The 25,317-nt window shown below is 35.2% G+C and overlaps 1 protein-coding gene across 5 annotated transcripts in view; it reads left to right on the top strand.

The window, feature by feature from the left end:
* LOC114328622 (probable cytochrome P450 49a1) overlaps window positions 1-25,317 on the top strand; it is a 355,075-nt gene that overhangs the window by 243,718 nt on the left and 86,040 nt on the right. For all 5 annotated transcript variants that reach the window (XM_050654343.1, XM_050654342.1, XM_028277513.2 and 2 more), the window contains exon 5: window positions 24,735-24,811. In XM_050654343.1, the coding sequence (XP_050510300.1) occupies window positions 24,735-24,811 (77 nt within the window). The remainder of the gene's footprint in view (window positions 1-24,734; window positions 24,812-25,317) is intronic.

The following is a 25,317-nucleotide window of genomic DNA, read 5'->3' as shown; positions in this document are numbered from 1 at the left end:
CGCCTAGAGATAGATAATTATTGTGTTGGCTGCATGTAGAACAGCACACGTTCCGATTGAAACAGCTAAGAGCCAAAATGTTTTGCATCATATTTCGTTGCCATTTACATAGGAATGTAATAAATTTACTGAGTTTCTAGTATGTTGTAGTAATTTTCATACTTTTTATATATACTTTTTCATACATGGAAAACTTCTTACTTTTTATTTAGAAGATGAATAGGGCTGTAGGCCTTCTTCAACGTGGCATGGGCAAACTAATGTTGGGGCAAAAGTTGAGCGCATGAGAAGTCAATTTTGGCGGCGATTTTGTAACACTGGAAGTTCAGCCGAACGTTATAGGTCTTGGGCCCACATATAAAATTATTATTTATGACCACACCGTTGAAACTTTTTGTACTTGTTATTTGGGTGGAGTCGGACAAATTTGGAGCTTGGCGCATTACGGTAGTGGGGCGTTTGTTTGTCAAGCGGTCACGAAGTTGTCAATTTTATGCAAGAAAAAAATTTATAACCACATTGGTCATTTTATTTTAATCAATGGTTTTATCATATAAACAGCGAAAACAATTTTGTCGGACAAAAATATTGGGCCATATGACGCGTCGGACACGCTAAATATGTCAAATTTATGGAAATAATAAATTTATTACTACATGGATAATTTTAACGGAATCTACCATAAAACCTTTTTACAATAATGTGGTAACCTTGTCGGACAATTTTCATGGGGCATATGCGCAGTCGGATGCGCCGAAGATGTCAATTTCCTGGATTTTTTTTACTTATTTCCACAGATGTCATTTTTATTTTGTACTGTTTTTTTACATGTGTAATGCATATTGGATCACTTGTCGGACAAAAATAATGGGGCGTTTTGGTACAATTTTTAAAAAAAGTAATTTTTATACATTTTTGACTTCATATTATATTACGAATTTTTCGGCTCATATTACCCGTATGCGCGCCAATGGTGAATATTAAATTCTTAACTGTAGTTAAAAAATGTGCACTAACTACATCTTAAAACCCACCAAATTTCATTTTCATATCTTAACCGGTTTTAAAGCAATAAATAAATCGTCAGTTTGCCATAAAAACTTCAACACCCCCTATCTCGGAAACGAAGCATTTGCGGACATACGTTTATAAAGCAAACTGACTTTATTTTGTCATGCAAAATTACTCCTTAAAGTTTTCTATACTTATTTAAAAACACCCTACGTCGATGAAAAACATGGCTAGTTGTTAAAGTCCTTAACTTTTTTATTATCCAACATAAACGAATGAATGAAAAACAGAATGTTGAGAAAACATGAGGCTATAGGTAGGTTTTAATTTTAGTATTTTATAGAATATTCCACAGGGTGATGCGAACTTTGAGAAAAAAACACAGTTTGATTCATACACTAGGTTTGCAATGAAAAATTACGTGTTTACCAACAATATTATTACAGGGATATTGCTAAAGAATAAGGCGCTAATGTATTTAAAAAATCACTTAAATCGGACAAGAGGTTTATAAAATACACACATAATACTGCGCGCATGCGCGAAAAATTAAAACAAACTATTTAAAAAGGTATATTTATTTTTAAGAAATCAGTATAACTTCTTACGTAAGTACAAAGTACACACAGATTCTTTTTTTGTTTAAGAATATAATTACTTGTAACCTACTACTTTTGTCAGAAAAATGGTTGTGAAGATGAGGGATGCACGAACCCAGCATAGTTTAAAAACATAGTTTACTAATAAAAATTAAATTCTTTGTCCGACTTTCGATCTGCCCCAATATTTTTGTCGGACACTTAAATCTTTTGATTTAGAATATAACTGCTTATAACCTCCTACTTGTGTCGGATTTTTTTTTTAATTCGAGAAAAAACTACAGAACGATGTTTGTCATTTTCCCTCTTGTCGGAAATTTTTTTTTGGAAAGTTTCGGGTACTGCTCTACGTCATGTCCTTTTAAATGTTGTACTTAGTGTGTGTACCAATTTTCAGCTAAATCGATTCAAAAGTAACCGAGAAAAACTGCTTTAAAAATGTTTTTTACAATTGCTCCTCGTCAATAGCCTAAAAGAATTAAGATTTCTGTTCGTTTGCCCCAACATTTTTGTCAGACAACTACATTTTTTTTTTGAGAATATAATTGCTTGTAACCTACTATTTTGTCGGAAAATGGTTGTGAAGATAAGGGATGCACGAACCCAGCATAGTTTAAAAGTATAGTTTACTAATAAAAATTAAATTTTTTGTCCGACTGTCGATTTGCCCCAATATTTTTGTCCGACATTTAGATTTTTTTATTTAGAATATAATTACTTATAACCTCCTATTTTTGTCGGAAGAATGGTTGTAAATAAAAAAATTTCAGGAAATTGACATCTTCGGCGCATCCGACTGCGCATATGCCCCGTGAAAATTGTCCGAAAAGGTTACCACATTATTGTAAAAAGGTTTTATGGTAGATTCCGTTAAAATTATCCATGTGGTAATAAATTTATTATCTTCATAAATTTAACATATTTAGCGTGTCCGACGAGTCATAGGCCCCAATATTTTTGTCCGACAAAATTGTTTTCGCTGTTTATATCATAAAATCCATTGATTAAAATAAAATGACCAATGTAGTTATAAATTTTTTTCTTGCATAACATTGACAACTTCGTGACCACTTGACAGACAAACGCCCCACTACCATAATGCGCCAAGCTCCAAATTTGTCCGACTCCACCCAAATAGCAAGTACAAAAAGTTTCAACGGTGTGGTCATAAATAATAATTTTATATGTGGGCCCAAGACCTATTATCTAGGACCTGAGCGTGCTACAACTGCAACTCATGACTTCATGACCGATTTTAGTGTTAACCGCTAGATGCTAGAAAACAATCGACAATTACAGCACCTGAATTGGTTATCCACTTGCAGCGTGCATACCAGGTAACCATAGGCCATGATACTGTGAGATATCATCTCCACGAAGCCCATCTCCACAGTCGGAGGCCATTGAGATGTCCACCTATCTCCAGAGGCAATCGCACTGCAAGTTTAGGGTGGTATAAAGAATATCAAAACTGGAATGTAAATTATTGGGCGATAGTTTTATTCTACGACGAATAGATTTCATCCAGATTCTCGTCGCGTAAGAAGGTGAACATGATCTGGAAATGTCAAATGTAGAACGCTTAAAACATGTCCAGGACGTTTACACATTCAGAGGTGGTACAGTAATGGTATATAGTGGAATAATAATCGGTGGCAGAACGGAACTCGTTTTTTCAGACCGCTCCGGTACAACTCAGCAGTACCTCGACAGTATTCTACAAAGAATCTTTCGTCTATTTATTAACGCGATTGGTCATAACTTCCACCCAGGGCTGGAACTATGAAGGGCAAAGGGGGCACGTGTCCCCGGCAAATTCGAGGGGTGGCAAATTTTTTTGCAAACGGCAAAAAACAGATTTAAACGGCTTCAAATAACTTGAGTAGTAAGACAAGAAACATTATGCTAAATTAGTAAGTACCATAAATTTTTTAAACAGTTGTACTGACCGTGAACCTTTGCATTGTTAACACATTCAGAACGTAATCGCGATTGACGATTAAGGCTGATATTGCCCCTGCCCAAAAACTATCTAAGAAATTGGAACAACAAAGGCTCACTGATTTAAGCATCATAGCTATTGAGCACAAACGTGCATCTTCCATTAGTTTTGATGACGTAATACAAGTATTTGCTTCTAAAAAAAGCCGTAAAATACAATTACCTTTGTAAGGTGGTTTATGAGTAAAGAAAGTTAGTATACCTAGCCCTATTTTTTGTGGATTTGCCGTAATGAAGTATATAGTAATGTTGCAAATTTGTAATAACTATATTTTTGAAACTTAAAATGAACAATTAAATTCATTCCTTCCAATAAAACTGTATGTACTATTTTTTTATTTACCTACACCTATGCTATGATCTACATCCATTTTTTCAATAAAGGGGGCGGCAAGTTTAAACTTGCCCCCATTACGGAATAGCCTAGATCCGGCCCTGCTTCCACCTCATGACGTGATAATGCTCGTCCAATGTCGCAGGCCCAGTGACGGACTGGCTTACCAACCAAGGTATTGATGTGTTGCCTAGGCCAGCACAATCTCCCGACTTAAATCCCATGGCAATTTATGGGAGATACTTCAGCGAAGTATTACTCCACATATGGGCAACAAATATATACGCCGTCTCGTTTCCGAGAGCGTCTGATGGAGAATGGTCAAACGTACCTCAACAGGGTGTAGACAATCTCATTTTGTCTATGAACAACAGATGTGAAGCCGTAATAAACCAGAGTGGACGCTTCTTCTTCTTCAAGTGCCATCTCCGTGACGGAGGTCGGAATCATCATAGCTATTCGGACTTTGGAGACAGCTGCTCTGAAAAGTTCATTTGATGTACATCCGTACCATTCTCTCATGTTGCGCAGCCACGATATTCTGCGTCTGCGTCTTCTTTTTCCTTGAATCTTTCCCTGCATAATGAGTTGGAGCAAGTTCCACGTGTAATATGTCCAAGATATTCCAATTTTATGGTTTTGATTGTATTTAAGACTTCCATTTCTTTATTTATCTTTCTCAGAACCTCTTTGTTTGTGACGTGTCCTGTCCATGATATTTTTAGAATTTTTCTATACACCCACAACTCGAATGATTCCAGTTTTTTCATTGATGTCGCATTCAAAACGTAGCATCTTGCCAACCTTACTCTTAACTCTAACTTTAGATCTCTTGTGCAGAGCACTTTTCTCACTATTGGAAAAGCTAGAGAGAATATCTAACTCCGCCTGTGGTGACAAATGGGTGAATCGAGTAGCTCAGGAGTCACCACTGCCGGTCCTAAGCCCGGATAAAGGAGGAAGGCTGACAACCCACTCCCGGAAAAAAACACACTGTTACGAAACCTGAACATTTGCCTCGGAATACAGGACGGAACTTTCGGAAACGACTCAAGCTACGAAACATGGACTATGCATTTAGAAACTGGAGGAGAATACTAGGACCTGTGAGGGAAAACGGAATCTTCAGAAGTCGATACAACAACGAGCTTTATCAACTTTATAAGGAAACGCCCCTGTCAGACTTCATTAGATTACAAAGATTGCAATGGGCCGGACATGTGATAAGAATGGGAGAGGATAGGCTACCAAAACGAGCACTGAATGCTAGAATGCAAGGAAAGAGACCGGTTGGGAAGCCACGAAAGCGCTGGGAAGACACAGTAAACAGCGACGCACAAGCCCTTTTAGGAGTCCGTGTATGGAGAAGAGCAGCCACAGACAGGCAAGGGTGGAGGCAAAAAATAAAGGAGGCCAAGGCTCAATTTGGGCTGTAGTGCCGTAGAAGAAGAAGAAGAAGAAGAAGAGAGAATATCTATTCATATTGGTCTACTCGTTCGACATTCGTTCCGTTTATGATGAGATTCTCATCATTTCTTTACGTTTTTTTTCTCATAAATTTTGTCTTCTTGATATTCATTGTTAGACCGTATTCTTGGCTATACATCCCTTTGCTGTTCACCAGTCTCTGAAGATCTTCAATATTTTCGGCTAAGATGACAGTGTCATCCACATGTCTAATGTTGTTAATGGGAACTCCGTTCACCTTTATTCCAGATGTTTCACCCTCAAGAGGATCTCTTCCGAATAAGCATTAAAAAGAACTGGCAAGAATACGCATCCCTGTCTCACCTCACGTCTATACATGGACGGCATTCTGAAAGGCATTCTCCTTATTTTTAACATTTTAACCAATTTTGCTATATTAAATCATCATCATCATCACGTAGCGCTACAACCCTGGGTGGGTCCTGGCTGACTGTACAACTTTCTTCCAATTTGTTCGGTCTACCATCAACCTAGGGTCAAATGGGATGTTCATTTTTCATAGATCTGCTTGGAGGTTATCTCTCCATCGCATTCTGGGACGTCCGAGTGGTCTTTTGCCTGTAGGAATCTCCTCCCATACCAGTCTTACAAGTCTCTCGTTATGAAGTCTGTGTACGTGGCCTGCTTATCTTAGTCGCTGTGATTTAATTTCTTGGACAATATCGATGTCATTGTAGAGTTCTTTTAATTCGAAGTTGGTTCTGATCCTATACTGGTTTGTGTTAATTTCGTGGTGAGGTCCGAAAATTTTTCTTAAGTATTTTTCGTTCAAAACGTCTGAGCTTTTCTTCGTTTGATTTGGCCATGGTCCACGTTTCGCAACCATATGTTAGTACAGGTCTGACGATGGATTTATAGATTATGATATTGGAACTTCTTGTAAGATTTTTTGATTTTATAAGCTTGTCCAGTGCGAATAGACAACGATTTGCTGATTGGATTCTGTCTTTTATTTCTTCAGTAACATCATTTTCAGCTGTGATTACGGGCCCCAGATACTTAAAACGCTGTACTCTTTCGAAATTGAAGGTGTTGACCGTCACATTTTGTCCTATCCTGTCTCTTCGTGTCGTTCTATTTATACACATATATTTCGTCTTCTCTTCATTAATCCTCAGCCCTACTTCGCTTGTTGCTCCTTCCACCTTGTTGACAATGGCTTTTGTGGATAGGATGGAGTCTCCAACGAGATCAATGTCATCTGCGTATGCTAGTAATAACTTGGGACCTTGAACCGATAGCAGTTCTGTTTTTATTTCGGCCGACCTCATGGCTTTCTCTAATACAAGGTTAAAAAGTAGTGGAGATAACGCATCACCCTGTTTGAGTCCACTGTTGATTTCGAAGCTGTCAGACAGTTTATTATTTACACGTACTTTTGATATTCCACCCTCCATTCAGACTTTAGTCATCCGAATGAGTCTCTTTGGTATTGAGAACTCCGTCATGGCATTCCATACTTGGCTTCTTTCTACGCTGTCATATGCCTGTCGAAAGTTTATGAAGAGATTGTGTATGGGTCTGTTATACTCCCATCCCTTTTCTAGAAGCTGTCTCAGCGTGAATAGTTGATCTATTGTGGATCTGTTTGCCCTAAAACCGGCTTGATATTCTCCTAGGACATTTTCAACATAAGGGGTTAGTTTGATGTTTGAGAGGATTATGTTAGAATGATGTTTGAGAGGATTTTATATGCCGTGTTTAAGAGTGAAATTCCTCTGTAATTCGCGCATTTTGTTTTGTCCCCTTTTTTGTGGATGAGCACTATGATGTTTTCCTTCCATCTTGCTGGTATCCTTTCTCCTAACCATATCTGTGTTATTAATTGGTGGATTTGGCGATGTAGTGTTTCTCCACCATATTTTAGAAATTCTGCTGGTATCTCGTCCATACCCGGCGCTTTGTGATTTTTCAGCTTATTTAAGGCCTTTCGGGTTTCTTCAAAAGAGGGATTTTCGACGGGCATGTCTGCTGTTATATAGATCTCTTCTTTGTGCTGTTCTTCCTGTATGATGTTTAGAAGGTCACTGAAATACCCTTTCCATTCTTCTGTTAGTTCTTTATCGTCGATTATCATATGACCTTGATTGTCTCTCAGTTATGGATAGACTTGGTTTTATGTCCTCTTTTCTCAGTGGAGATTGCTTTATAGAATTCTCTGGAGCCTGGTTTGGGTCGGTCTCTCTCCATAGCTTCATATTTTTGTTGTTCATAGTTTATTTTCTTTGTGCGTATCATTTTTCTTGTTTCTTTTCGGCAGTCGTCGTATTCCTTTTTACTTTTGTCTGTAGTTGTATCCATGTTTTCCTTACTGTTTGTCTTTTTTCCAGCTGTTTCCGACATTCATCGTCATACCATGTTTTTGCCCTCTTCTGCCTACTCCTCTCAAAGATCTTGTCAGCTGTCTTGGTTATTACTTCGGGAGTCTCTTCCCACAGATCTTCTATATCATTGTAAACTGTTTCAGAGTTCAAGGTTTGTTCAAGTTGTTCTATATATTTTTGATGTTTCTCTGTGTTCTGCATTTCGTCCATGTTTCATTGTGGGTTCATTGTTGTTTTGTTGTATTTGTGGCTAGATATACTGGATTTGACTTTTGCTCTGCTAAGTAATGATCTGTGTCTCCGTCTATTCCTCTGAGGCTTCTTACGTCTATGATATTGTTTCCATGTCGGGCATCTACAATGATGTGGTCAATTTGATTTCGCGTAATATGGTCGTTTGAGATCCAGGTTTGCTTATGAATGTTTTTATGCGGAAACATAGTCGACTTTATTAACATATTATTAGCTGCTGCAGTTTCTGTGAGTCTTAAGCCATTGTCGTTGGATATATTGTGAAGGCTGTGTTTACCGATTGTGGGGCTCTTTGCCTATTTTAGCATTAAAATCTTCGCATAGTATGCGCATATCTTGTTTGGGCATCATATCTATCACTCTTTCTAGGGCGTCGTAGAAGTCATCCTTGATATCTTTATCCTTCTCTTCCGTTGGCGCATGAGCTGAGATGATCGAAATGTTGTATCGTTCTCCCTTCATTCTGATATAGCATATCCTTTCATTTATAGGTTTGAAATTTAGTATATTCTGTACCAGGCCGTCTCTAATCACAAAGCCCGTTTCTAAATTCATGTCTTCCGTTTTTGTTACCGCTGAAGAAGATGGTGGATTTACTTATATTTATATTTCCATCGTCTGGCCATCTTATTTCTTGGACTGCTGTTATATCCATTCCTATGTTTTCCAGTTGTTCCACAGCATTTGTGGCAACTCCAGGTCTCTACCAACTCTGGACGTTCCAAGTTCCGATATTCATAGTCCTTTTACATTGCATTTTTCGTTTTTTGTGCTTATCCGTCCGGTTCCGAGGCAAAGTTGCAGTTTTCATAACTAGCTTCTTTTCCGAGGGTGGGTAGTTAACCCTCCGCTCAACCCTCCTCTGTTACCCGGGCTTGGGACTGGCTGCAGTAAGGTGATTTCCGAGCTACTCAGTTCACGCGTTCCTCACCCTACCCCAGGCAGAGTTGCTATATTAAATACCTACTACTAATCACTACAAATCCATTATTATTTATTCAAAACAATTAAACAAGAAATTATATCTCTTTCTAAAACCTAGACTTTTCCGATGTGTGTATAAAAGATGTAGTTTAAAAGTTGACCATTATCAATGACGAATCTGTCATCATATTCGTCGCTAACTTCAAAAGAAACGGCATCTAAGACAAAGGTGATTAATCACACAAAATTAGTCTATGTACCTGACCATGATGTTAAAATACCATAAAAAACCACAATTTCTAACCTTGTAACCTTCAAACTGTATTAAAGTTACAAAACTTCAACATTATTGTCAATTTTATATATTTATGAAATGATTATTGTTTACCACGTAGCAGATGCATAATGGATTTTAATAAGACTTATTGTTAGCCGACAGGAAAAAAAGTAAAATGTATGTATTTTAATGCGTGAAATTCAGGTTTGAATTATTATGTATTTACGACTGATGTTTCGATTAACCTTAACCTACTTCAGAGAACAGCTTGCATTATATAAGAAGTGGTTTGTCAACAAATATTGAGAAGTAACCAAATCTTGTCTTGAGTTGAAGTTATATAACAGATTGCAGTTCTTAAGTTCATCAGGAGTGGAACGAAAGCAAAAGTAATGGACGCTTCGGTTACCAGAGAAAAAAACAAGAGCATAGTATTTTAACGATTATATTTTTATATGACCGCGATAATTTCTTCATGCCAACGCTGAGTGCTATTTATGTAAATATTTACTTTATTTACTGGAATGGATGGTTCAATGAACGGCATCAAACCACTTCCTTCGTGGCCTGCCTGTTCTTTTGTTCCCTTGCTCTCCCGCTTGCAAAACTCTTAGGACGTGTCTTTCTTTTGGCATTCGTAAAACATGTCGCAAGCATCTAACCCTGTGTTCCCTGTGTTTCTGTGTTATTTTGGGCCTCTTATACATCTCTGGTAGACGCCAGATTTCATGGCTTAGAAACATCAGACACTGATCAAGCTTGATTCAACATCTTTGTTTAGAGCCGCATTGGACAGCGACAGATTTGCCAGTGTAGTAGCTAACCTCCACTAAAGGAGACATCACCAGAAGAATAAGATCTCCATTAGCTCCTGGTTTGTTCCTCTGCGTCATTCCCCGTTAGCCTCCCTTTTATCACCAAAAACTTTTCACAAGATTTTCTTCTCCTAAATCTCGAGCATTTTCTCTCCTTTCTGATTCATTGTCCAAGTTTCGGGTTTCACATGTATACAACACCGGTGGACTCATTATTGCTTTATAGGTTTACGTTTTTAGACGTGTACCGTTAATGATTCTACCAGAGGTGTAACCAGGATGAACCTAAGGGGGTGTTACAACTACTTGATGGTCTCTGCGGGGAATGGTGTTAAGAGTATAGAGCTCAAAGTGCATCCAAATGGGGGGGCTTATAACCCCTAAACCCCCCAGGTTACGCCTATGGATCCTACTACTTTATTACCTTTCAACTATCGTTTATCTACTTATCTTTCTGTGTAAAATCTGTTCTATTTGTAACCGATACTCCACGATACTAAAAATTCTGTTACCTTGTCAAACGTATACTCTCTGTCTATCTATCTCTTTGTCTCCTATTCGTCCTTAGATTGACCCATTTATTTTCTTCTGCATTTCCCCCTCTTCTTCTTTAAATGCCATCTCCGCGACGGAGGTCGGCAATCATCATAGCTATTCGGACTTTAAAGACGGCTACCCTGAAAAGTTCATTTGATGTACAGCTGGTTCCTAAAAAAACTGATACGACTCTTAGCAAAATTTGATCATTTTGAGCAGTGTATGATTGGTCTGACATTATATTATATTTATTATGACAGACAAATAATAAAATAAACAAACAAACAGCCATTTTTGAGGTTGAAGTTATCTGACAAATTTTAAGATTTGGCAGTGACAGTGACAGTATGTAAATAATAAGTATTTGTCCTTCAAAATATAATAAATTAAATATAATTAAACTCATATTCATTATATCACACCTCATCAAAAGCTTTTTACAAGAACCTAGTCAGCGATTTTGATATGGCTTAGAGCCAGACTACATCAAGATCGCCTATAAATCGTGCTGGTAATTGCCTTGCAGCGAGACCAAAAACAAAAAGAAGAAGAATAAGAAAGTACACTGCTCAATTTTCTACAAAATACGCTTTAAGAGTCGTATCAGTTTTTTTTTGGAACCAGCTGTACATCCGTACCAGTCTCTCAGGTTGCGCAGCCGCGATATTCTGTATCTCCCTATGCTTCTTTTTCCTTGCATCTTTCCTGCACAATCAATTGGAGCAAGTTGTATCTCTCTCCACTTGTAATATGCCCGAGGTATTCTAATTTTCTTGTTTTGATGGTATTTAACCCATCAAGGACGGAGTTTTAAAAATTTTTTAAATTAGAATAATTTTAAACAAATTATTAAGTAAATTATTAGTAATGATTAAAACAAGAAATAATTATGTTTATTATCTATTTTTCTCAAAATAGTATGTTGCCATATGGCAACGCTAGTCTCCTGTAGGATCAAAAAATAAGCACATGCTAGAAAACATGAATTGTTTTTAATTAGTTACAAAAGTGAATATTAAATTAAAATCGTGTGTGAAAATTAACGTTGCTACTTATACATACTCCAACTTTCCATTTAGTACACATTGTGCACATGATGGATTTGCAGTTTTCAGCTGCACATCTCTTCTTTTTTCTATCAGGGGTGTTTGTTAAGGAATATCCTATATTGTCAAAACGCACGTCACCGGAAACTCTGCTAAAGTATCTACTGGAAATACTTAAATTTTGACGACCCCCTTGGTTTGCTGGATTCTGTACCCTTGACAAATGTTTTCATAATATCTCGCTTGAACTGAAGCTGCGTCATAGTATCCCTTTTTTTTAAATTCCAGACTGAAATTGACTGAACAGTCAATTAGCCAAGTAAAAAAGCACCACCACCGTTTTTTTTTTCTCACGGATTCCTATACGATATCTGGATATGTTTTGGTTCATAAGATCAGTGCCTCCCATTGCAGAATTATATTTCGCAATAACTTAAGGTCTGCCTATGTGTAAGTTCTTTTTATCGACCTGGGAATAGCGTTTTACTTCATTCACAGGTGAAACCCCATATGAGGTTGATGCGACGGTCACTATGGTGTTATCTGCCCACCTTGCCCACCTTTGGGTTACACCTTCCACAACCCAAGTAGGTTGTGGAAAAGGTTTGCTTGTTGCTTCAATATCGCCACGAACTCAAATGACTTTTGTCAAATCAACTTTTAAATATTCTTCATCCCCAACACTTTCAGAATCTATCTCCTCAAATGGACCATCTGTGCTCCCCAGTCGCTCTTTTTCTGTGTTATTCTTGTTAGAAAGAACAACCTCGGCCTGTGAGCGAAGTTGAACTTGTGACAAATTATCGACCACCGTCCACCACCATCTTCCTCGCCTGAGTCTTCAGCTGCCAGCTCACCCTCTGGAGGCTCAATGTAGATTTCGACCAATTCTATGTCATCATCGTACGTAATTTGTAATGCCTCTTTGAGTGTTAAGCCGTTTCTAAAAAAACAGTATATTATAAAAGTCGGTAATAGCGCGTCCTAGCGTTGCCATATGGCAACACTCATATTTGGGATATAATATGACAAATAAAAACTAAAAGATTTGGTCTCACAATATTGAGTATTTTTTAACACGTTATTTTGACTTTATATTTTATTAATATCAAACACGTATACGAATTTTTAGTATTATTATTTTACTTACGCAAATCTAACGTCAATCTTGAAGTAACAATTTCACAAACGCTCTCACAAACAACTGATTTGACAAATTAATTTTCGTTTTAGTGATGATACCCTAAATTAGACAAACAATCTAACAACGTTAACATAATAACTAGTAGCACCATCTCTGTTTTTCGGTCTCAACTTTTCGTGTAAGAATTAATATTTTAAACAGTGTTTTGCGTTGCCATATGGCAACGCCAGTCTTTGATGGGTTAAGATTTCAATTTCTTTATTCATCTGTCTCAGAACTAACTATGTACAGTCTATGTGTTTGTGACGTGTTCTGTCCACGATATTTTCAAAATTCTTCTGTAAAACCACTTCTTCTTCTTTTTCTTATAATAGGCATCTTGGCCTGTTAACCCATTGGCATCTTAACCGATTTTGAGCTTGTATTCGTAGCTATGATGTTGACTGGTCTCCCATTGGTGTTCCTATTGGTCTCTTGCCTGTTAGCTTCGAATATCTGGCTATACGGACTATTCTCCCGCTGTCCATTCTCGTCACATGCTGATTCCACTCTCGTCTTTTCTGTCTTCCCCATCGTACTATTTCTTGTATGTTACAGAGATCTCTTATTCTGTCGTTCGGTATTCTGTCTCTCGGTGTTTTCCCAGTTATTGACCTCAACGTTCTCATTTCTGAAGTTCTCAGTATCCTCTTGGTTTCTGCTGTGTCACATCTTGTTTCTATCGCGTACGTCATGATCGGTGTTACACATGATTTATATATGCGTACTTTCCCTTCCAGCTTCATATCTTTATTTCTCCCGATGACATCCCTCAGACATCCTGACACGTAATTGGCTTTATTTGCTTGCTTTCGGGCGCTCTCTTTAACATCTCCATAACTATATATTTCGAATTCCAGATATTTGAATCCACAGCTAGAATATGTACAACCACAGCTCGAATAATTCTAGTTTTTTCAACTCGATTCTAGATCCTACCCACTACTTTGCGCCGTGTAATTTGGGTTGCCTACTGCGAGCTTTTTACATGTCTTCTTAAATCATGTTTACATACATGTATACACGTTTGTACGTGTATACACTTTTCCGCATTCCAGACACTTATTAATTCTTTCCACACCGAACATTTCCGTTGTCAAGAAAATGAAATACCTACTCAAAAAGCAAACACAGAACTGTGAACAGTAGAAATGATTGAATCGAAAAATTTATCTAACAGCTTCACTGTTCAATTGGTAATTATACAATGAGTTTACATTCTACCACATCCAATATAGTCCTGTCGCCAGGGGGGGTACCACGGCCTCCTGTAGTCAGATGGACTTACCCAAGTTTTTTTATGTATTTTGACCCGTAGAACACGAATTTTTTGGGTAACAGTTGATCCGGATGTCGATAAGATTGTTATAAACAAAGAAGTTGAGGAATTACATAACAGCGATTTCTCGCAAAACAAAACATGTTTTTGTATTTTTTGGGCCATTCTAACCAAAAAGTGTTCCTACAAATTTTTTCGTAGGATGCATAGTTTTCGAGATAAACGCGGTGGAACTTTCAAAAAATCGAAAAATTGCAATTTTTGTACCCGAATAACTTTTGATTAAAAAATAAAATAGCAATTCTGCTTACCGCATTTGAAAGTTCAAGTCAAAGTATATCGGTTTTAGTTATTTGCATTGCTAAAAATTTATTATTTTATTGTTAAACAAAAGTATAAACACCTAGTGCTGGAGTGATGTTTTCAATGATTTCTCATTTAAAATCGAACGAGTAGGTAGAGTAGGTACAAGTGCAAGCGAGGCTATTTCTACGTAGCATGCATGTAAACGCATGTATTAGGCACGGGAAACACTATGTGTTTATAGCTTTTTTTAGCAATAAACACATACATTTTTAGCAATGTATATATTCGAAACCGATAGAATTTGACTTGAACTTTCAAATGCGGTAAGCAGAATTGCTATTTTATTTTTTAATCAAAAGTTTTTCGGGTTCAAAAATTGCAATTTTTCGATTTTTTGAAAGTTCAACCGCGTTTATCTCGAAAACTATGCATCCTACGAAAAAACTTGTAGGAACATTTTTTGGTTAGAATGGCCCAAAAAATACAAAAACATGTTTTGTTTTGCGAGAAACCGCTGTTATGTAATTCCTCAACTTCTTTGTTTATAACAATCTTATCGACATCCGGATCAACTGTTACCCAAAAAATTCGTGTTCTACGGGCCAAAATACATAATAAAAACTTGGGTAAGTCCATCTGAATACAGGAGGCCGTTGTACCCCCCCTGGCGACAGGACTAATACTATTTTAATATTAATATCATGTAACTGCGGTAAATATCGATTTTTATTATCACTAAATAGTCTTTTCAGCGTTTTTCTAAAACAATTTTAACGGTCACATATGATCATTCACACAGACATAATTAGCATAAGCAAATCACATAAATGATTAATTGAATGCGCTTCGCAATTAAAATCTAGAGTTTAAACAACTAATTAAATTTCGTCAGCCCTAGCTTTTCACTGACCTTCAAGTGACTTTACATCAATTGATTTTGAATTTTGAGTCTATACTTTCCCAAATTTAATAAAATTTGTGATTTTTTATATTATCTAATCGTTGATTTATTTAAGTCAAGCATAGCCACAGATCAATCTTTATAGTAAAAACTTTTCAGTTTCATTTTTAAGTATTTACTACATCTAAAAAGGTATTACCTACATAATTTAATTTATTCATGCCTTACAATGTGAATTTTTAAAGTGGTTAGGTAATGTAGCAAAATTTTATTATTTATAAAATTTTTTCATACAGCATGACTTGCTCGAAAACCATTTAGATACCTTTTCTTTGTAATATCTATAAATTAATAATTTTCCCATTTCTATTTTATTCCAATTTCTATTTGTATGTAATATTTTTTAAATAACTCAAAGGCCCATTTCGCCGATTCAAGTTTATATAGGCAACCCAAATTACACGGCTCAAAGTAGTGGGTCAGGATTTAGACATAATCGTTTTTCATTGATGCCGCATTCCAGGTCCAAGCTTTTATTCCATAAACAAAGTCGAGAAAACCTAGCATAGCACCTAGCCAATCTAACTACTACAGCTCTCGATTTATAGTTAGGCAGTATTTTCTAGCTTCTTCAAAGTTTATAAACAGTTTTTGAAGTTTTATTCTTGAACTTGTCAGAAATACCAAGTAATCATCAAAACCAATACATACACTGTTTTCTTTTGTTCAGAATCGTGCAGCTTGTCTGGGCCTTGACTCCTCGTATTATTTTTTCTAGTACCAGGTCGAATAATGAAGAGCATATTATGCAACCTAGATTTGTTCGGTTGTTATTATTTCCTGTCTGAAACCATAGGCGTAACCAGGGGGGGTTTTGGGGGTTATAACCCCCCCCCCCCCCATTGGGATGCACTTTGAGCTCTATACGCTTAACACCATAGCCCTCAGAGACCTTCCAGTAGTTGTAACCCCCCTTTCAGTTAGTTGTAACCCCCCCTTAGGATCATCCTGGTTACGCCTATGTCTGAAACCAGTGTATCAAACTACACTCACCGTCACAAAATTGCACTACTCAAAATTTTTGATTAAGTTTGATAATTTATAACTTTATTATTTGTACTCCGATCTTCAAGATTCTTGCACCAGTTTTTAGCTACATGTATTGATATCATCTGGTATTATTCCGGTAACACAAACATTTTGCTAGCATTGCATTATATGGGGATGAATGGAAGTGTTGTATTTCCTCCTAACTTTAAAACATTCTGTGGAAAAATGGAAGGGCTGGTTTTGTTTCTTAGTCCTGTCATATTATCCCGGAGGCATCACTAAAATTTTGTTTTTTGAATTATCCGAATATCTCTTTTCTTGTAAGAGCTGTACCATTTTTTGTAAATAAAAACACTGATTGACTCATAAAATAGAGGTTGGATTGATAAGATTAAAATTGCCCGCATGCAGCCCAATCTCAATCCTATTGAGTATTTATGGGATGAATTAAAAAAAAGTTATTCGTCGTCATCCTAGGCCTCCAGAAAATTTGGTACAGTTATGGCCCTGGTAGAGGAATATCGAGCTGTTCCCAGGCAAGGAAAACACATCTTTATTCGATGCCAAACAGATTGCGAGCAGTCGTTGCTGCAAGAGGTGGACATACCCGCTATTGAATTGTTTGGATTTGTTGTTAATTTTGTTTTGTTTTGTTAATTTTAGTGAGTTTGATGTTTTTAATTAAAAAAACCTTTAAAGCAGTGTTTTTGTTTACAGCTCTTACAAGAAAATTAATTAAGAAAAATAATTCAAAAAAACAAAACCTTAGTGATACTTCCAGGATAATACAAAAGGAGTATGAAACAAAATCAGCCCTCAAAATTTTTAAACAGAGTTTTTTAAAGTTAAGAGAAAATACAACGCTTCCATTCACCCCCGTATAATGCCATCTAAGCAAAAAATGTTTGTTACCAGAATAATAAAAAACGACATCAATACATGTACATACCTACAAACTGATGCAAGAATCTTGAAAATCAGAGTACAAATAATAAAGTTATAGATTGTCAAACTTAATCAAAAATTTTGGATGGCGGAATTTTGTGCCAGTGAGTGTATTATCCCAGTTTCGTATATTTTTATTGTTTTCGTATTGTACTTCTTATAATTTTTGCTAATTTTACTATTATCTGTAGAGTCTAAGGGTGCGATTTTTCCATAAGTACCTATCACTGTCTAAGAGTGCGATTTTTCTGTAATTTTAATATACAGTTTTATCACCTTTCTTGTGATTTGTTTCTCGTTTCATTTTTTCGTTTCTCAATATTTTTATAATGAGTCGAGCCAGGACCTATTTTACCACTAGGCCAATGAGGTACCTGCCTCGGGCCCGCATTTGGAAGGGGCCCGGAAAGATCACTAAAATTTTGTGATATTTGTGATATTTTAATTACGCAACTATCTATACGAAAAGATGCTTGTAATTCTGTAAACGATATTTTTAACAACTTGTTCACAGATAATAGTGAAATAGTAAACTTGTAAACTATTACCGAATATTATGAGAACGATATCGATGTTGATGGTTTAGTGGAAGAAGTGTCACATTTTAAATCACATCAAATTAAATCTCATAAAATCTGCGCAAAGTATGATGACCTTTTTGATTGAAATTAACATCATATCGACGTTTACAAATGTAGAAACGTTGCTTACACCCATTAACAATAGCAACGCTTCAGGTGAAAGATAATATTAATAAATTCTCTAACTGTCGTCTTTGGCTATTTTATATATATACCGGGCAGTATCGTCGCCCCCGCTAGCGAAATTATTCCGATTCGATTTTTTTGCACAAACTTCCTCAAAAAGAGGTCCTTATAACATATCCACAGGGTGCCGGGCGGTGCCGTGGTCGAAAAATTGTTTAAACAATTTTTTTTAAACAAATTCACAAAAATAATTTTTTCATTTCGAACAAAAATTTTTTAGATAAATTGGCTTATTCTGAGCAAAAAAGGTATCTTGTCATTTTTTTCTAAAATTGATTGGTGTCGAGTTATATGCGATTAAAAATTTGAAAAATGCGAAAATGGCCATTTTCAAGGCTTAATAACTCGATTAAACATTATTCTTATGAAATTCAAAAAGTCACCATATCAAGGTTCAAATCCCTTCTTCAAGGTCCTGAAGAGATTTTTGTCATTATTTCATTAGAAAGCTGTTATTTTTAATTATTAACAATTAGCGCTATAGTCCAGGATGTATCGTCGCCCCCGTTAGTGAAATTATTCCGATTCCATTTTTTTGCAGAAACTTACTCAAAACGAGGTCCTTATAACATATCCACAGGGTTCCGGGCGGTGACGTGGTCGAAAAATTGTTTAAACAATTTTTTTTAAACAAATTCACAAAAATAATTTTTTTACTTCGAACAATTTTTTTTTAGATAATTTGGGACATTCTGAGTAAAAAATGTCTCTTGTGATTTTTTTCTAAAATTGATTGTTGTCGAATTATACGCGATTTATAATTTGAAAAATGCGAAAATGGCCATATAATTCGACAACAATCAATTTTAGAGAAAAATCACAAGAGACCTTTTTTGCTCAGAATAACTCAAATTATCTAAAAAAATCGTTCGCAATAAAAAAAATATTTTTGTGAATTTGTTTAAAAAAAATTGTTTTAACAATTTTTCGACCACGGCACCGGCCGGCACCCTGTGGATATATTATAAGGACCTCTTTTTTAGTAAGTTTGTGCAAAAAAAATCGAATCGGAATAATTTCGCTAGCGGGGGCGACGATACTGCTCGGTCTAATACAGAAAATGACATATTACAAAACATTGATACAAAGAGTAGGATAGCCGTGGATGCTAAATTTGCAGTTACAAAAGCAGGACCTATTACGTTTTAAAGATTAGGTTCTAAAACCAAAAAAAGTTAAGTTTTTCATTTTAGTGGGGTCTTCCAATGGGTCTTCCATTGTTTTATTTAATTTTCCAAAAATCATTTTTTCCGATTATAGCGCCATCTGTCCATAATTCGAAAAAATGTGTCCAATAAAACTTACTTATTTCTACGTAAGGACCTAGGGATATTTAGGAGGCTCTTATTTCAGATTTTAAAATATCTCCTCACCCCACCTTCGGGTTTTGGTGTCAATCGATAGATTTTTGAAAAATATTAAACACATTTTTCACAAAAATATTAAACACAGATTTTTCATTTTTTTGATCTGATGTTTATTTCCTTTCATTTCGTTTATATTTAGGGGCCCGAAAATTGTGTAGTGCCTCGGGCCTGATTTGAAGTAAAATAGGCTCTGAGTCGAGCTTTTTTACTGCAATATATTATTATCTCCTCCTACTTTTAATGTTTCTGTTGGCACCTATTCTATTTTATTAGTTGGAGCTCTAAAATATCTTCTATCCATACAAACAGAATAGATGGTTCATGTTTCTGAAGCGTAAGTTTGTTTTATTTATTTATTCACTGCTTATTTACAATCTACTTCAGTAATGTAATAAGTAAATATGATATAAGTCCTTGGCTTGTGGCAGGTGTCGTCCGTTGACGACTCCGAGGGTTGAATAATTCGTCTATGAGATGGTTTGGATGGTTTGTGCTGCGATTTATGTATATTCTGGAGTGGTCAGCGATCACATCATTGATCAAAGGAATGTTGAGGTCTGCATGAAGGGTTTGGTTTGACACGTACCATGGGGCTTTAGCTAGAATGTCTGTAGTATTTTGGTGTTAGATAGTTTGCTACATCTTGATTCTGTATGTATACACTGGTTTTATAGATGGTCATTTATTGTTTTATAGATGGTCAGTTTATATCTCTAATGAAAGTTGCAATTTTCGGTTCATTATCCACTCATATTTTTAACATTTAGTCCGAGGTTTGGCTACAATATGTGATTTCTAAGTAAGTTTTTCGTCTAGATTCTAGATGAAGGCCCAGGTACTCCTGTTTTAATTGGTATAGGTGAATTATTTAGGTGTAGTTGTGGGCATCCAATTCTTCAACTTGTAAAATTTACTTGACAAGATTTGTTTGTGTTGACGATTATTTTTCAGCACCTATGCCAATCTTCCAGTTCATTGAGATGATTTTGCAATTTGTTAAACGCTAATGTTTCGTTGATGTCTGATGATAGTATACCAGTGACCAGTGTCATCCGCTTGAAGCGTAAGTAGCGATAGAAAGGACAAAAAAGATTTTGTAATTCGCTTACTCCATAAATCTTTCTGAGGGATTAAGGCAGAGGCTTACTCTTATCCTATCCAATTATTATTGATAATAAAGTATAGTTTGGTCAGTTGTACCGCCTCTAATCGGCTTAATCTAATGGTGAATAGACTGTTTTCAATAGCCACTAGACTAATATTATTTATGAATACCAGTTTTATGGACTTCAAAATGCGATTTCGAAAAATTTTAATTACAACTAATGCCCTAATTATAAGGCATAATTTTAAGTTTTTTGTAATGTCAGTATTATGCCATATTTTTGCAAGTTTTTCTGTTGCCGATCTAGCCATTGTAATGCGTCAATTTAATAATCATGTATCCAGTAAAGAAAGATTGGCACATTTGTTTGTTTGTTTTTTAATATAGAAAACGCTATATTTACATTATTTCTAAGCCAAGATTATAGTTATTAACATCGTCTATTGCATTACCATCTATCACTAATAGGAGTAAACAACAGCAATATTGATTTACGTGATTATCTGCTTGTAGAAAGTAATTCTAAAATGCCAACTGAAAATGAAAATTGTATACAATATGGTACACTATTATCACGATTTTGATTAGTTATATAACAAGGATTTATCTATTAGAGTTCATTAAATTTAAAGTAACATCGTGTTTTTTTTTAATTTATTATTAGTCCATTCACTCACGGTAAAATATTGCAAAACATCCGAATTTTAAATAACCGCTTGAACTGACATAAAATTTGGCAAACACATAGCTAACATGTCAAAGAAAAAAGTGATGTAACACTCCTATGGGTGAAAAAACATACGTTCAAAATAAGTCCGCAAGTGGATAAACTGACCAATTCTTAGCAACTTTTGATGCATACCTATAGTGTTTTCACTAAGTTAATATTTTATAGTTATTTCCGAGTGAATATGTTGATTTTTTTACAAAAAAAAAAACACGCTTTTAGACGATTTTTCGCAAATAACTCAGAAAGTAAGTATTTATCGAAAATAATATTATATAACCCATAAATAATGAAAAAATGGGGTATGTACGAAGTCTGTAGACACAGTAGAAGCGGAGTTGTAGCTAATGAAAAGTAGTTTCTTATTCATCAAATTCCAAATCGAATATTTCAACTTGAAATAGCCAAAAAATGAAGCACTTTTCGAAGAAAGCTCATTACTCATTACAACTGTTTTAAATTGTTTTAAACAAGCTTTATTTTTGTTTTTTGGAAAAGTTTCTATCATCAAAAGTAAGCAAGTTACGTTCGGAACAAAGTTGCTCTCTTTTTTTTTTGTAAAAAAAAATTATGAAAATCATCCCCTAATTAGCATTCCAAATGAAATTAATCGTTACCGCTTAGCAAGTTGCTTTACTTATAGATATAATATTGTTTATATAATCTGTGTTTCATCGGTTCAAAGTGATTAGTTTTGATAGGACTGTAGTTGAATGGGTTGAACGAGTCACTAATCACCAGTGTCTGCAAATTTTGAATAGCCTTGTCTTAACCAATTTTTGTTTTACAGAAAAACAAAGAATTCAAAATATTCAGAAAACCATAACCTTCATTTTTTTCCTGTTTGAGATTTTTGGTATAACTAATATTTTGTTTTTGAATATTTTTTAAGTTGTTTTGAAAAACATGCATTTTTTTCTAAATTAAAAAAATACTTTAAAAGAGTTATGATAAGTTTCTCCCAAAAAGTGCTTCATTTTTTGGTTATTTCATTTTGAAATTTTAGATTTGGAATTTGACGAATAAGAATCTACTTTTTATTAGCTAGGACTCTGCTTCTGCTGTGTCTACAGACTTTGTACATACACCATTATTTTATAAGCTATATTTTTGATAAGAGTACATATATTATTTTCGATAAAATACTTACTTTTTGATTTATTTGCGAAAAACCGTCTAATAACGTTATTTTTTTGTGTTGAAAAATTAACATCAATCGAAAATAACTCGAAAAGTATTATTGATTCAGTAAAAAGAACTCTATACCTAGATCAAAAGTTTCTCAAAAGTAGTCAGTTTATCCAGTTCCGGACTTATTGTTAACGTGTGTTTTTCACACCCGAGAAGGTGAGTTTCCCACCCCCAGGGCAAAACCATACATCTACATAATATCTCTTTTTTTTTTCGTTGACATGTTAGCTATGTGCAATGTGCTGTGCATGCCTTTCATGTAAATACACGTGGTTCTTTAAAATTCAGAGCAAAAACCGTGAGTAAATGGACTATATTGTGCGTGCTCTCTATTAATTCGATAGTTGAAGGCATTGAATCTAGATGTAAGCTCATTTTAGAAACGAAAATAAAATGCGTATTAATTAGAAGCAAAAATAAACTAGAGCAAGGATAAGGTTAGTAGCAAAAATATTTTTTTATATCAGATTAAACCACGGGTCAAATTATATTAGATAATCCCAAATCAGTTGTCTTGTTTCTCCTAGAACGATTATGTTCTTTAGCCACTTGTGTAAAGTTTCAGCTTTCATTACTCTTTAATCCAGTTAAAATCAGTGCCGGTTTATCCACTGGGCGCTTGGGGCGGGCGCCCAGGGGCCCGGGCCCCGGAGGGGTCCGTTTCTTTTAATTATAAAAAAATAAAGTAGCTAAATAATTTACATATTCTCCTAAAAAATCTCATACGCAGATACGCCAATACACTGCAAACGCCTTTGTTCTATTGTTACATCTCTTCACGCCTATACACAGTGCCGTAGCCTAGCCCCACAGGGGCCCCGTGTCAATGTTTTTGGCGGGGCCCCGTGTCAATGTTTTTGGCGGGGCCCTTTTCCAAAAACTACAGAAAGTTGTCAGATTTCGCCATGTCATTGATTAAAAACTACCCAGGTAGTGGGTAAAAACTGTGTAGGTTATTAATCAATGACCATGTCTCGAATTGTATCCAAAATAATCGCACAAACGGAGTTTTTTTTAGTTTCTAATAATTTCTTTTTGAATTCTGGGGCTTAAATAAAAATTTATCTCACTTTTCGGCTTTAAAATAAGTTCTTTTAAAATAGGAACAAAATAAGTCCTTTTAAAATAGTTAAAGGACAGACAAAAATAGATATACATAAATCTAATTTATAGATAAAGAATAGATTATTCTTGAAAATGCCAATACCCAAACAATAGATATACACTCTTTCAAACATTCAAAAGTTAAGTTACAAAAATTGCAATTTGGCATTATACAATGGCCTCTAAGCGACTGCGACCGCTTGCGATTTGTAGTCGCAGCGACAAAAAAATCGCTGTCGCAGAAAATCCAGAGTCTAGAAAATTAGTCGCTGTTTTCAGAATCGCAAATTGAATGCTACAAGAATGTAACATCAACTTTTAGATGTTTTTTTAATCTAGAGATAAAGAAGAAGTCAAGACGTCAATTAATACTTTATGCGAGGAACATAAAAACGATGTTGATGAAACCAAAGAGAACTTGCAGAATGAAATTACCCATTTTGTAACGTTATGCCAAAAATTGAATAAACATAATACAATTTATGAAAAATTTGATTCTTCTAGGATGTAAAAGCAACTTTTCCCAATATTTTAACTTTACTGTAAATTTATTTGACGATACCAATTTCTAATGCCTCAGGGGAGCTGTCTTTTTCGGCTTTAAAAAGAATAAAAACATATTTAAGGTCAAATTTAGATTAAGAAAATCTAGACGCATTATCACTATTGTATATTATAGAGAATGAAGAATTAGAGAAACTAAATTGTGATAATATTATATGGCAGTTTGCGCATGCCAAGTCAAGAAAAAAATTGATCTAATTTTTGTCTTTATGCATTTTTTAGAATATGTTTTTTTGCTTGTTATGTGTTGTTTTGTGGAACTTTCTGTTTTTTATTTATGTTTTTAAATGTATTTTTTGGATTATTTTTTACGTTTGCTATTCTTCTTGCTTGTTTAAAAAATATTTTATGGATTTTACAATAAACCTTTATAGTTAATGCACGTGTTTTCTTGTTAAAAAAACTGACAACGAATAGCAATGAAGGGGGCCCCTAAACCTCCAGCGCCCAGGGCCTGAAGTTAGGTTAAACCGGTACTGGTTAAAATCCAGATAAAATTGCAGGAAGCACCAAAAATTAGCGTTTAATTATTGAGAGGTTTAATTTGGCACGTATGCTTTTGCCTAGGTTGACTATTGCATTTAGTTTACTATAAAAATAGTACAATTTTGTCTAATTTTTTGTATTTTTATTTCAGAATGGAAAACATGTTAGATACCAACAGAGAATTACCAGATCACTTCCTATCAGAAATTTATAAATGGGCATTAGAATGTAAGTCATATTTATGTCCCATTTTTTTTTAAATTAGCCAGTTCTATAAAATTAAGACAAAATGCATTGAATTGGTGTCAATATTTCTATTGTTTTCAATAGAAATGCCTTCCGGAGTGCCTTCATTATCAACCATCATTTATCTAGATACTTTTGAAGTTGATATTTATTTTTAAGTAGGTACTTCAAACATGTATTGATACAGGGGATAGATTGATGCAGTACAGCAGCTAAGACAAAGACCTAGTCATAACGAATACTTAGTACACATTACCACCCAGAAGGCTTTACACATGGTGATCGCCTTTAAATGGAGATCAAGGCATGATAAAGTATCAAATATATTACTTATGTGACCATAATTAATAGAAGGTACAGGAATGCCATTATTAAGGTTTCTGCAATACTAACCGAAAATAATGACTACACTGCAGAAATCAAAGTCAGAATCGAGAAAGCACGTTCTAATTTTATGAAAATGAAAAAGGTCCTATGTAGTAAAGATT

The sequence above is a fragment of the Diabrotica virgifera genome, chromosome 6, assembly GCF_917563875.1.
Source record: "Diabrotica virgifera virgifera chromosome 6, PGI_DIABVI_V3a".
NCBI classification, from domain to species: Eukaryota; Metazoa; Arthropoda; class Insecta; order Coleoptera; family Chrysomelidae; genus Diabrotica; species Diabrotica virgifera.
The sequence above is the reverse complement of the archived record's forward strand: the minus strand, read 5'-3'. Positions and strand labels throughout refer to the sequence as shown.